The sequence below is a fragment of the Aphelocoma coerulescens genome, chromosome 15 (genome assembly GCF_041296385.1).
Source record: "Aphelocoma coerulescens isolate FSJ_1873_10779 chromosome 15, UR_Acoe_1.0, whole genome shotgun sequence".
NCBI lineage: Eukaryota > Metazoa > Chordata > Aves > Passeriformes > Corvidae > Aphelocoma > Aphelocoma coerulescens.
In genome coordinates this window covers 4,845,394-4,859,941 of record NC_091029.1, presented here as the reverse complement: position 1 = coordinate 4,859,941, position 14,548 = coordinate 4,845,394, and the positions used below count along the sequence as shown (strand labels likewise).

Sequence of the window (14,548 nt, the reverse complement as noted above, 5' to 3'; positions counted from 1 at the left end):
GCCTCACGGCCGGTGCGGGAAGGGACAGGTGACACGGAAAGAACGAGGCGCCGGCACACACGCAAAGGACGGTTTTTATTGGGGTCTGGTCGTAGGAGAGCAGTTGTACTGACCAACACACAGAAGCAGCTTAGCTGTGCCAAAATAATCCGTTAAAAAAATACTGGCGGCAAGAACCGAGGGTGGCACACCCGCCACGACGGGGCTGTAAACTCCGGGACAGTCCGTGAGGAGCGAGGCCACAGCTCACAGGCACCGGGACCCTCCTCCCCACAATAAATATGGAAAGAGCCAAGTACATAAAACAAGGAATGATCTCATCGATACAATATCTAAAGTTATTTACAGATCCTGGCTTTGCTTACCATTCATTACACATTTTGGACAGGTTCTCTTTCGATCGTTTCCTTCATCACGAGTAGCTGTTCGTGTGAATCTGCTCCTTTTTGTTTTGAAGGACCTAGTGAGGCACTGGGAGTGCTCACAAATCCCCTCTCCGAGGATGTTCCTGCTTTATTCTGTTTTTCACACGCATTTTTTGTGCCATCTCGCCCACATCTACTGTCTGGGAGCAGGCAGAAGATGCCTGGTACCAACAGGAAAGCCTCTTCCCAGCCCATACCTCACCCCCATCTCCTTTTCCAGCCTGGAAACACATCGTGTCACACAAACCCAGACCAGACCTGGCCCTGGACAAAGCCACCTTCCTGCACCTGGCCCCAGGTTCTCTGCCAAAGCCCTACCTGGACACGCCCCAGGCCAGCAGCCTCGGCACTGTCCCCACCAGGGCACCTTTGCAGGGGTGACACTAAAGAACCACAATGCCACCAGCACAGTCTCACCCACCACCAGCTCCCCCCTCCCTCCAGGAACACCTCAGGCTACAGCTCACCCCAAAATCCAACGGGATCAGAGGGGGAAAACAGGAAAAAAGGCAGAGACTGCTCCAGGGTGAGCACAGCAGAGATCCCACCCTGCCCCAGGCAGCTCCTCAGCAAGGAGAGAACTTCAGCAGCAGGAAAATGCCACATTTAACCCCGGAAAAGCCCCGGGGATCAGCCCTGACCAGAACATACCTCCAGCCCCACCACGGCAGAAATTCAGAGCACGTGGAAATTCAGAGCACACGACGTTCCACCTCGAGTATTCCTCAAACTGCACAGGCCATGCTCGCAACTGGAACTATTTTTAGGAACTGATAAATTTAGGGCTATTTCTGTACTTCACTGGGGATGGAGGTGCTGGGCTTGGCTCTGCAGATGTGCCCAGATGTGCCCAGCAGAAGCAGCTCCTGGAGCAGTGGCACTACAGGGGGGTCCTGCCTGGGGGTCACCCTCCCCACACCCCTGAGGGACAGTCCCTGCAGAGTCCTGGGGCAACCACTCCCCTCCTGGGATGTGACACGAAGCAGGGTCCTGCCCTGGCCCTGGCTATGGGACAGGCACTGCTCCTGGCTCAGGATCCTGTTTTTTAGGATCACTGATCCCCCTCAAACACCAAACCCAGCTCCAGTAAGGACGTTTTGGGTCCAGGCTCTCCCTCCGCTCACTCCTTCCCCTCGGAATGATGGAGCTCTGCAATTCCCTGATGGCTGAGCTGGATCAAACACCAAGCTGACTCCTTGCCCCAAATTAGGTCATTAGTTCTCATTAACTCAGCACAGACTCCTGTGAATAAAACACTTGCTCTGGGAATGCTGAGGGATAAAGGGGAAATTTGGAAATACCACACTGAGGGGTGGATTTGCAGGAGCTTCCCAGGTGTTTCTGCATTCAGGAGCCACCTGAGATGGTCCTGACAGAGCCTGGAGTCCCTGTGCTGGGAGAGAAGGGCTGCACAGCCTCAGGGAATCTATCCCCACTTTGTCATGAAAAACAGAATAAAGCTGGCTGATCCTGCTTGAAAGGAGCTGCCACTTCCATACACATACGGAGCAGAAATTCTGTGGAATGTCAGAAGTTGGAGAAACATGTATTTAATAAATAATATAAAATGCTTTTTCTGTTAAAATAGAATTCTCGGGTTTATACCTACAGAGCATAGCAACCTTTACATAAACAAAATAAAGCTGAGTCTGTGATGATTAGTTTAACACAAAATAAAAATACAATTTAACAACAGTATTAAAACAGCCAATGTTCCATCCACACAATATGTACACCATGGAATAGAAACCAACAGGAAACAAAAGTAGATTATCTTGAAACTCCTCAGACATTTGGATATACATATCTTCTCTGTATATTTTAGATATCTTCCTTTTTTTTTTTACAATATTAAAATTAATACTATGCTTTGTCAAAATACGCTTTTCAGATTTTTTTTTTTCTCTTTAATTCGTAGAACTGACTCATTCCGTTCATTAATCAAGACAACTAGAATTATTTACTGTCTACTGTACACTTCAAACAGTCCTTCCTGCAGGGATATTTCGGGTGCAAACACCTCAGAGGCAGAGGAGCCGTGTCACTGCCACGTGCTGGGAGGTGACACCGCCGTGCCCAGGGCTGGGGGACACGGATATGGACATGGAATCAAGGAACCTGGTCCTAAAGCTGACCAGCTGCCAGGGAAAGAGCAACTCAGAGCTCCAGGGATTCCACTCCTCATGAGCTGGTTCACTGTAAACCCGAGGGATGACGATGCTGAGTGACCCCAGAGCTGGGGCTGGTCCTGCTCAGGGAACATCAACCCTGAGAGCTCCTCTGGCCACCAGCAGTGTCCACTACGGGCAGGATCACAACCAGAACAAGCCTTTTTTAGCACAAAGCAGCGTTTCCACCTCCTCCACACCGGGCTGCAAACACCTGATATATCTCAAAGCCAAACCCAACCTCACAATTCAATTTCTGGGTTTTCACCCCTTGATGGAAGCGGGAGAGGCAAAACTCCTGCTGTGTTTCCAAAGGGGAGGTGCTGAGTCACAGAATCATGGAATATCCTGACCCACAAGGATCATCAGAGTCCAACTCCTGGCCTTGCTCAGGACAGCCCCAAGAAATTGAGGGAAACTCGAATGTGGCTAAGCCCAGGTCTATCCCCGGAGCTGCTCTCCCTACCTGCCAGGCTTCCCTTCCCAGACACACTTCCAGCTATTATTAGCCTGCTCCAAGATTTTTTGAAGCCTGCTGGGGGGTGGGGGAACATACCAGGAATGTCAATCCCAGCTGGATCCACTCCAGCATTACACCAGCTTCTCTCACAGCAGCATTTTGGGAAGAATCCGTGAGCCTGCAGCTGAGGCTCTACTGGACCAGGGACAAGAACACAAAAAGCTCAAACACAACGAAGAGGAAGAAGTTTTACACTTGGAGAAGTGGATGGCCAACACTTGGATGAAGGATTGGAAAAAAAAAAACCACAAAAAACACCCCACATTAAATGTTTCTTTAACAGGTTTCATGAGTTTGCAAAATAATTACCGAATAAACGAGGGGTTCCTAAACACACAAAGACCCTCCTGCAAATTAACACCACCAGGAATCTTTGTCCAAAACAAAAACTTCAGAGACCCTGCTTCCTACAGCAGGAAGGAGCAGTCTGGGGCAGTATCCAGGATTTTTCTGGTTTGGAGGCAGCAATTCCAGCTCTCCCTCCACACCAGCACATCCAGTCACTTCCACAGAGAGCCCTCGTTTCTTACTGGGATCCCAGCTTCGTTTGGGAGTTTGTCCCTGTGATAACCTCTCTTCTCCTAGCTGCACAGTTGGATACAAGTCAAAAAAATAAAGCTACTTTAAATTGTCAATAAATCAGCTGGCTAAAGAAATCCAAATCTTTTCCTGCCCCTCCTATTGGGATGGGGCAGCAAGGACCAGGATAACGAGGGTATTCTGGGGCCATCCCAACTCCATCACATTCCAAAATAGATGTATTACCCTAAGTCAATACACAGCCTTCATTTCATACAAAATCTCTGGGTTTGAGGCACAATTTCCCAGCTGATGACCTGTTCCTCCCTCCCTGACATCGGCACTGGAATCTGCTGACGGGGAGTGAGAGTGAAACCCAGCCATGGAAAATAACTGAAGGAGAAGAATGGAACTGATCAGGGACTAAGAAAGTAAAAACAAGTTACACAAGAACTGTGAGCAGGTTTTTACACCATCTGAGGGTGATTTTTTCTAAATCAAGGAGGAAAATAGGAGCATTGCATGGTATTGTAGGGAAAGCTGAACCACAGCCAGCAGGATGAGACATTTTCTATCCCAAACACTTGTTAAATACCACACACAGAATCATGGAATCATTTAGGTAGGAAAAGACCTCAAAGATCATCAAACAAAATCTTTGACCAATCACCATTGACACTGCTCCTTACAGAGGAGCTGAGATGCTCAACAGGAATGACAGAAAGGCTGGTACTCTATACAGAATAATTTGGAAAATAAATGGGGGGGAAAAAAAATCATGGAAAGGAACCACTGACTCACAGGGGGTATTTTCCAGAATACATTTTCCCTTTGGTGCAGCCCCAGGTGGTCAGTCAAGGTTTGCACAAGCTCTGCAGCAAACCCAGCCCCCATGTAGAAGCAAACAGAGCCACTTTTACTACTTTTCTCCAAGGAACTCTGTGGTGATCTGACAGCCACACACGCTCGACAAACCACACACAACTTCTGCTCCCACTTACACAGGCACAGTTCCACTGTCTGCAGGGACTGTGAGAGTTGTACCTCTGTAGCTGGGAAGAAAAACCTTCCCTAAGGTGTTCACTGAATTGGAAAAAAAGCTTAAGTTCAGCCCTGACCTCTCTCTTACAAACCACCACAACACCCAGGGCTGGAAGCTGTATCCCAGCTGGAAGCTGTGGGACAGCTCAGGATTTTCCTTTCCTTCAGCAAGACCTTCCACCCAACACACCTGATGCCCCGAGCAGAATTACCATAAACCCAGCATTTGATCAGCTCGTTCTGTCAGTTCCACACTCACTTTTCCCACACTGGTTTCAATGTGGGCAGTTTGAACTCCTCAGAACAGAAAATGAGAGATCTTTTCCCAAGCCGAGCTGTGATATGTGCACGAACCTCCTGGGCCAGGCTCCAGGGGGAACTGGGGATTTCTGGGGATTTCTATGCTATGGGAACACGCCTGGGTACAACAGAGGAGGATCCCGAGTCCCAGGACTGAGGAGTGATCCGGAATACGTACCGAGGTACCCACACACACCGGAACCCAGCACATGCTCTACAATGCACTGGATTTGAATCATTTCTTTTTAATTTTTTAAAAAGTGCAGTTGACCTGAAATGGAAAAGAACTGTCTTTATGTTCACTGTAAACTTGTCAAAAGGAATCTGCTCTTTAAAAACTGTGCTAAAATAGTCAATTTATACAACAGAGCACTAGATGAAGCTACCATAAATTCCTCTTCACCAAATTATTACTCTATTGTGTCAGTTATAGTACTGCATATATGTAGAAGAAGCAAAACGGTGGTAGCTACTATTAGTGAGTACAACAAACCCAGGGAATAATTCGAGTTCAACGCTCCCATGAAGTAGCAATAACATTTAAACCACAGGACAGTTAGAATTCAGTACTTTGAAGTGCATCAGAGTCACACTGTTGATCATCAGCAGTATGGAGCAAGGTTATCAGAGAGTCAGCAGTAATGGTCGGGAAGGACAGGGCAACACGACAGAGTGAGGGGCACCCACCACGGCCAGGCGGCAGCTCCGGCTCCGTCGGTGCCACCGCGGGAGCGTCACCCGGCCAGCAGCACCCGCGCCACCCCCGGCCCGGGGCCGCCGAGCCAGGGCACGGCAGGGAAAAGCCTCTTCCTTCCATCAGTAGTTCCAGAGGGACGGAGCTCGGCCGGGCCCCGCCGGGGGTGGGGACGCGTGGGAGCAAGGAGCAGCCTCTCCGCTTGGTGACTTCCAGCGCTGCCAGGGGCAGGGTCCCCCCCGCCACCCTTCCAGTCTGCACAGCCTCCGGAGACAGAGTCCTGACGTGATCCCACGCTGTAAACATCGAATTCCTCCTCTTCCGAGCGCATCCCGCGTCCAGGAACTGCACAAAGTCATTCATTCACAAGGATTCTGGGACACTCTGCAGGTTCACCAAGCAGCTCTCCCTGTGGGGACGTGGTCGGTGTCTCCTACAGCCCGTTGCTGTTCCTGTGGCTGAGCGGGGGCTTCGAGAGCTCTACGACTGTGGAGCGGGATTTATTGAGGAACTTCGGAGCCCGGCGCAGCAACCTCTGGGCCTCAGTGAAAGCCTCTGTCAGCTCTTTTTTCCACTGAACAAACTCGGGGTCGCTCTGCAAGAGACACAGAAGCAGTTTGGCACTTCATCCTACGCGGCCAACAGCATCTTCTCGCTCAGACAGCACTTTGGGGAAGTTATTTTAATTTTCCAAAGGAATGAGCAACTTTGGGGATTGCCCATGCGCAGCCCTTGGCTTCTCCATCACCCCAACGAAGGCTGGTACAATGTTTTGAGGACTTGAGCACTTGCCCCTTCCACACAGCAGCTCCCCGCAGTGACACACGAGCCAACGAGGCCCCTGGAGCACATGGAGTTTGAGCAGTTTGGGAGCTTTTAGCTATTTAATAAACTGAACTCGTTTTGGCCCAAATACCACTGAAATCCATGACAGGAACTGGCACAGCTGCAGGTTTCCTGCTTTCAAAACTCGACTGTGATAAACACTTCAGCTCTGCTTCACCAAGTGCCTTAGTTAACATGCAACAGGATGACCTGAAAAACTTGTCAATTGTTTATCATATGCAAAACAATCTGATCAAGTTATCAAAAAAACAAGTCTTACCTCACACTGTAGGACAAACTGTTTTCCTCCTTTAATTCTCAGTAAGATGCATTTCTTATCTTTAATTTGTGTTTCTTCAACAGATACTATTTGTTCCATTGTCAGCAGATTTTGCTGCAGCATGTGCAAAAGAGCAGAGAATTAATTGAAAAAAAACCCACCTGTTGCCCATCAAATAAAGCCACTATCTCATTTTCCTGGACTACCCACATGAATTAAGTTATGAACATTAAGAGTCATTACACAAACATTTATTTCTGAAGGCTGGGTCATCAACTAAAGATAGACAGGAAGGTAAGAGAGATTTACAAGGGGCTTGGTTGCTTCAATAGTGACAACGAAATATCAGCTCTAAAAGCCAGTAATGACAGCACGAAATAAGAATCTACAAATAGGTGTGTCTGCAAACAGAATATGCACTATTTCCCCTCAAGAGTTGCATATAATTTGATACATTTTTCAAGCATTACTGCTATTACCAAAAAAAAAACCAAAAACCAAAGCCAATCTTACTATTTCAAAGAGCTGAAAGGGAGTGTTTCAGCACTGTACACTGACAAAGAGAACATACACAGGCAGTATGCAGGAAAACTCTCCCTATGGACTGCAGAGGACACAATGTCTTAAATTCCAAACCTTTCCTTAACTTAAATATACAATTTATCTGCCCTGCACATGAGCACAGCTGGGCTACACTACAGCCACTATAGCATTTTCTTGGAAACAAAATGCTATAGCATTTGTCACCTTACCAGTTTGTGTTTTTTTGTATAAATAGTCCAGAGGTCCTAAATGAAAAACAACACCATCAACTACCAAAATCCTTTAAAAACACGACAAAACAGAGCAAACAGGTTTCTCAAGACAACTTTATGTCTCCTCTGTGCAGTGTGAGCTACCCCTTAACTACAGTGAGACTCGAGAGAAGTTACTCAAATCCACTGGGCTTTTACTCAGAGAAAACTCCTTCCCCAGGAGAACTCCTGGGCACTCCAGGTGTGTCTCACCTCCAGCTGCCTTCCACCACAGCTCCCCAGGGCCCCTCACTCACCCGGGACTCTCCTTCTCCTCGCCACTCCAGCCGGTTGGGGAAGAGGTAAAAGTAACGCCGCTGCCACTGAGTCAGGAAAGGGTTCCCCAGCTTGAGCATGTATCCATGCATGATACAGTCCTTCCCCAGGGCATAATCTAAACCAAGAGGAGATGTTAGCAAAGCCACAGGAGGTGCAGCCTAAAGCATTCTGCGTGAGCTCTGTGAGGAGGGGACGGAGCCCTGGACCCGCCGTGCCCTCAGCAGGTTCAGATCACACACACAGCCCCAGTTCTGCCCTAACTACACAGCTGCTGTGGCTGCAGAGCAGGGGCCAAGGACAGGACTTGGCTCTTAAAGAAGTATTTCACTGGAGGAGTTCATTAAAAGCACTGGATGTTGCTCTCCAAAGTTTGGGGGTTTGATGCAACACCCCCGTGCGAGCTGCAGTTTGCTGTGCAAAACCTCCTGGGGCCCTTCCCAGCTCTTGGGCAGGAAATCAAATCCCACAGACTGGGAAGGTGGGGAGACCCTGGCACAGGGTGCCCAGAGAAGCTGTGGCTGCCCCTGGATCCCTGGAAGTGTCCAAGGCCAGGCTGGACAGGACTTGGAGCAACCTGGGACAGTGGAAGGCGTCCCTGCCCATGGCAGGGGGTTGGAACTGGATGGGCTTTAAGGTCCTTTCCAACCCAAACCATTCCAGGACTCTGTGATTCCATGAATCTCTTTCCAAAGCCTGATGTCATCATTCAGCATTTCAAAACATTAAGGAACATCTTAAGCAACACGACAGTGATCAAACGAATCCTAACAACTCCCAGGAATGACAGCAACAGGAGACTGTGGAACTCCAAACCCAGGAATTACTACCTAGCAGCAAAAGATGAGAGAAGTGTAAGGACAGATTACCTTCCTCGTGGCCAAGCTGCTTATTTTTAGCCCTTTTTCTGGCCTCAATTTTATCTGTGTCTGCATTTACTGCATCATAAACAGTTTCTGCTACTTCTTGCTGCCAACGCTCCGATATTACCAGAGGGAAGTTCTTATATAACTCCTGGTCACTATCAAGCAACTTGCAAGAGAAAAACAACAAAAAACCCATCATTTTAATAACTTTCACTATTCTTATCCCCAACAGTTAATAGTTACCCATGCAACAGTATTATTTGACAAGATGGATTGAACTCAAACCTTCACAAAACAGACAGATGCAAGCAAGAGAAGCACAGACACTAATTGAAGCAAAGATATTAATTTATGTGCAGAGAACAGGCCACCTGCTCAAAACTTGTTTGGATGCATAGCTCTAAAATCCTTAGCATTGTCCCATAATGCTCTCTAGACTTCACATTTCAATAATTACTCCAATGGAAGCAGCAGCATTCTTAACTTTGTTGCACAAAAACTTCCTCAGCACAAAAATTCCCTGAATAACTGGTAAGACACCTTTTCCACAGCAATGCCTTCCATGCTTCCACAGCTTGGCTCTATATTCTTAATAATTAACCCTCAGAATTCATCAGCATGTGCTGCAGACCTCAATTTCCCTGCTATAAGGATTCTTTTCCCCACTAATCCTTGGAGAACGTAAATTGAATTGCACTGAAGAAAATTAGGAACAAATTCCACACCCAAAGGGTTGTCCAGCACTGAGCTGGAATGCCCATCCCTGGAGGGCTTTAAAGCCACATGCATGCAGCACCAACAGCTGTAGGAGCAGCACTGGCTGAATTCCCCTACTGCAGTCAGGCCAGACACTCCTGGAACAGATATTTCCTCCTTTTCAGAGATCCATGGCCACATCCCAGCAGGAATAAACACCAAGAAGACCTCTCTGCAATTGCAAGGACTCCCTGGGGCACCTGAGGAAGGGGGAAAAGACCCAGGCATCCCCTGCTGGCTCCCCCCGCTCCGTAACCCCAAAGCTCACGTGCTCTACTCGGGGCCACAGGACATTCTGCAGGATAAATATAATCCCAGGGGGCAGGGAGGAGAGCAAGGTGTTCAAACTTGAACAGAGAGGGCTCCTGGCACCTCGCTGGCAGCTGACTCAGGCAGGAACCATCCCGTGTCCCCTCTGGACTCCTGTGACACCTGGGGAGGCTGTGCTATCCCTCCCTGACTCACCCCCAAGGGTAAATTTATCCCATAGGCAGCCTGAGCTGTGGGATTCTGAGTTCAGACTGGAGATGACACAGCACTGACCTGATGATAATTCACATCAAGTGACAGGATTTCTCACTAGATCATCTCATTGAGAATATCTGATCCCCTCCATAAATAAAAAGACCGCCCGGTTCCTCCTTGCAAAAAATGTTCCTCTGAATTCTGGCATTCCAGAGTTACAGGAGGCTGGAATCCTGCCAGGCTAACATTGATGCTGAAAATGTGGAATTTTCTGGGATAAAGAACATCCTGGGCTCTCTGCACTTTTCTGTGCCAGCTTCTGTCACCACAGCAGGTGACACTGACAGACGAGCTCCCTTTTAGGCTCAGTGAGTACTTAATGGGGCTTTTTGCTTATAAAGTTTAGAACAATTAGTTTCCCTCCTGACTCACTTCTGTAATAACAATAACAAGGTCTGATCTACTGCAGAAATGGGGGATGAAAACAATGAAGGGCACTGACCCCAAGCTCTGCTGTCCAAAGTCCCAGGGAAACTTCAGAGAGTGGAGGAATTCACAGGGGGGTCACCCCCTTCATGTGAGTCCCAAAGGGGCCAGCAGCTCTAACTTTTCTCTTTTTTTATCATTTATATTATTCTCATTACATTTTGGGTAATACCAAAACCTGAAAATCTCTTTTACCAGTTTTCTAACTTATGAAATTGTTACTATCAACATAGTTTGTCATTTTTAAGAGCTTTCCCCACCACTCTCTGACCACTCAACTGATAAAATAACGTTTAGCTCCATTTCTCCAAGCCACCAGAAATAAATCACAGCTTTTAAAGACACAAACCATAAGGTACTCTTGAAAATCTGAAGCTTTCCCAATTGCTTCCTGACCATTTGAAACATTTCCTTTATCACATAAAACTTTTGGTAAGAAAAGTAGACTTCAGTTAATTTAAAACTATGAGGACTTGGGAACCAGCCCAAGGTACCACCATGGACTGAATTTCCCAGCCTGAAGGAATTCCTTGCACATCCAGAGCCCTGAAGCAAAGGAATGCCACACACACACGGAAAGCCAAGCACAGCAGTCCCAGTGCCACCCTCCACCACTGAGAGCTGGGTACCTTAATGCCTTTAGTGTCCTCTTCATCAAACGAGCCAATATCAAAGGCATCTGCTGCATTGACTTCTCCCCGAGGAGGAATCAGGGGGGGAGGGTACTAGAAATTAAAAGCAGCATCATTAAAGACAAATTAATGGGCATTATTTAACTCCATTTTGATTTTTCACACACCCTTTTGATTTTTTTGCACTGATTACACTCGACTGTGCCAGCGTGTCCCCCTTGGAATTAAACTTCAGTGCAAAGTCGTTGCCACTTCTTTTAATTAAAGCTCCTTCAAAAATTTGGGGATAAAACTCCCCAGTTTAGAGACAGCAAAGGAAAGGAAACCATGAAGTCATTTGACCCCAGAAATGTAACAACTCACCCCTAACAAGCAGGAAGATCTGTAGGAATGAATATTCATCAACAACCCTCCCTGTTTTTGTGGGAGTGAGCAATGTGCTGGGCACTTCGACCCTCTGGAGTATTCTGCTCAGTACCTGTTTGGGTTTATTTTCCTTTCAGTGCTTTAGCAAGTAAGCCAAAATTACTGTCTTCATGCTTTACCTTCTGTAAATAGACTTGCTGCCAATCAATGCCTTTGAAGAAAGGATGTTCCTTTACTTCTTGTGCGCTGCAAAACAGAAGTGGCTGAAGTCAACAAAGGGAGGGGCTTTTCAAGTGGATTCAAGAAATACAAAGCCTTCAGAGGTCACATTTCTATCACTTGAGAGTATTGGGGAAACGCTTTTTTTGTAAGAAAAACACAAGAATTCTTCAGTAAGCAACAGGAGAGAAGATTTTCATGTGGAAACACTTGGAATAGTGCTCTAGGGTTGGCAGGCAAGAACTCCTGATGGCACTCCATCATTTCCAACAGCAAACAATGTTCCTCTGTTGTCAGATCCCAACACTGATCTGTGTCAATCCCAAACTCTGCTCTGTGTCAGATCCCAAAAATACTCTGGGTCAGATCCCAAAAACTGCTCTGTGTCAGGCCCCAAACACTGCTCTGTGTCAGATCCCAAACAAGGATCTGGGTAAGATCCCAATACTGCTCTGTGTCAGACCCCAAACATGGATCTGGGTAAGATCCCAATACTGCTCTGTGTCAGATCCCAAACAAGGATCTGGGTAAGATCCCAATACTGCTCTGTGTCAGACCCCAAACAAGGATCTGTGTCAGGCCCCAAACACTGATCTGGGTCAGATCCCAAACACGGATCCTTTGGCAGATCCCAATCACTACCCGTTAATAACCACACCATTTCACATTACACAAATTCTATGGGAAAATCATCAACTACTCTTGTTAGGCCCCAGGGAAAAGCAATCTCGGGTCATTATCAAAGAGTGCTCCAAGACAAAAACCCGCTCTGAATCTCCCACTGGAATTGGAGCCAGCCCCAGGCTCAGGTGTGACCATTATCTGTTATCACACACCCCAATGGTTTCCCAACAGTTGTTTACTCCTCTCCTTTTCTCTCCCAGTCTCACACTGGATTTTTAAGCAGAAGATAACAATTTCATGAACAACGACAAGCAAGGTGAGCTTGGCAGGAGCAAGGAGTGTTTTGTAGTCAAGAAACAAAACAAAAGCTCTTTTCCTTAGAATAATGAAATGACACAGGCAGCACCAGCAATATTCACAGCTTTTTGCTGGGTGGTTTTGGGATTGGGTTGGGGGGTTTTTTTGTATGTAATATGCTCCTATCATTACAGATACAATAAAAGCAATAAATTTTCCCTATCAGTATGTCTGAGTCAAGTCATATGATCTCATGCCAAAACAGATCAGGCAAAACCAGAAAAACAACCGAGGGATGAGAAGGAGGAACACCACCCAATGCAAGCATGACTGCAGGGAACTCAGGGGAACGCTTTAAGGACAGAAATTGTCCAAAAAACATGTCCAAACCAAAGGAAGCTGAAATGTAATTCCATGCAGCAGCACTTTTTCATGTTCTCTTTCCAAAATTAAAATCCTCACAACAGGAAGCAGATTTTCACTTGAAACGAGTTCACTCATTGACAGAGAAGTGGAAATTTTTCAAGGCAGAGGTCCAAGGAGAAGACAACACCTACCTTCTTCCTTGGCATCCAAGCCTCTTGCTCACATCCCGCTGCAGGAGCCCTTCCAGAAGGGACTTCAGCTCGGGAGAAAAGGAATCCGGGAGCTCCACATTCTGTGGAGAAAGGAAGTACAAAGAGATATTCCAGGATGGAAGTGGTGTGTTCTGCTTTCTTGTCTCTGATGGTGTTTGTTAACTGCTCTGCCATGTGCAAATACAGGTCTCTGGGAGAGCAGGGGGTGCAGTTTTAGTTTTAGGGGAAATGGGAGCTGGGGGAACACGGGGATGTCACTGAGGCCAGGCCTTACCACGGTGAGCGTCATCCGGTCGATCTCGTGCTTATCTTTGGTTTTGTGCTGCCTGAAAGGGCTGTGCCTGTGGAAAGAAGAAAAAAACAAAACACTAATAAATGTAAAGCCACAGCATATCAGGGTAGTTCAGCTGTGGCAATGCCAGGAAAGAGTGGAGCATCCTGTTAGTTCCATCCTTCCCCCTCATCAATCCTGTCCTGCAGAATAATCTGATCCACAGGAAGGTGAGCAAAAAAAGCTGGGTAATTCTTAAAACAGTGATCTGGTCTTAAAGATGTGTTTCAAACGCCTCACCAATTACATCTGTCTCCCAAAAACCTGAACAGTTCTCAGCTAACAAGGAAACCCCAAACAGTCATCACCCACAGGGATTTAAATCCATGGATTTCTATAGGGAAGCTGAGCATGACCCACTGAACTCATCAGTCCCCATCATGGAGAGTAAGGAGATAAGAGAGAAGGTAATCACAGATCCCACAGCATCAGACACTGGGAAGATATCTGATGGTATCTAGTAAATTATCAGCTTTATCCCTTTCCTGCTTTATAATTCTGGTTTGAGTTTGAATTTTCCTCTAAGCTATGGAAGACCGTGGCACATTAGAGATTTATCACACAGTCCTTCATGAAAGAAGGAAGCAGCATTGTAGTAAGAGATATTTTAATTACATTTAGGACATATCCCCTGTTTCTTTTCTTCAAAACCTTGAGGGGATGATTATTTTTCGAAATCAAAACGTTACTCACTTATCAATTCCATTAATTAGCTATTCTAAAGCATTCTGCCTTGCCACATGGCTGAGTGTACCAGCATGTTTCAACTGGAGACCTGCTACTCCCAAGTTATTTTCCTTTTATCCTCAAAAATGTTCTGATTGATGGATGCAATGGACAGACCAGGACTTCAATTATTTCTCTTTTTAGCATGACAGGTAAATGGTTCCCACACAGCCTCATGTACTCTGACAAGGAGGCTCTGAGTAGATCAGGGAAGAAAATGATTCACTGGCAACTTATGGGCAGATTCTGTGCCAGACTAAATATACCAAACACCAAGAAATGGCACCATGTGCCCAGCCCTTGTTTTGGGATGTGTTTAATTGGCTTCAGAACAGATGAGGAACCAGGAGTTCACCGTGA

At 46.8% G+C, this 14,548-nt stretch overlaps 1 protein-coding gene across 3 annotated transcripts in view; it reads right to left on the bottom strand.

Moving 5' to 3' along the window:
- Positions 1-56: 56 nt before the first annotated feature.
- Positions 57-14,548, bottom strand: part of GRK3 (G protein-coupled receptor kinase 3) — a 60,595-nt gene continuing 46,103 nt past the window's right edge. For all 3 annotated transcript variants that reach the window (XM_069030791.1, XM_069030792.1, XM_069030793.1), the window contains exons 14-21: positions 13,406-13,472; positions 13,111-13,211; positions 11,593-11,659; positions 11,045-11,140; positions 8,712-8,874; positions 7,824-7,960; positions 6,773-6,886; positions 57-6,262 (exon numbers count right to left, since the gene is read on the bottom strand). In XM_069030791.1, the coding sequence (XP_068886892.1) occupies positions 6,101-6,262; positions 6,773-6,886; positions 7,824-7,960; positions 8,712-8,874; positions 11,045-11,140; positions 11,593-11,659; positions 13,111-13,211; positions 13,406-13,472 (907 nt within the window). In that variant the 3' untranslated portion in view covers positions 57-6,100. The remainder of the gene's footprint in view (positions 6,263-6,772; positions 6,887-7,823; positions 7,961-8,711; positions 8,875-11,044; positions 11,141-11,592; positions 11,660-13,110; positions 13,212-13,405; positions 13,473-14,548) is intronic.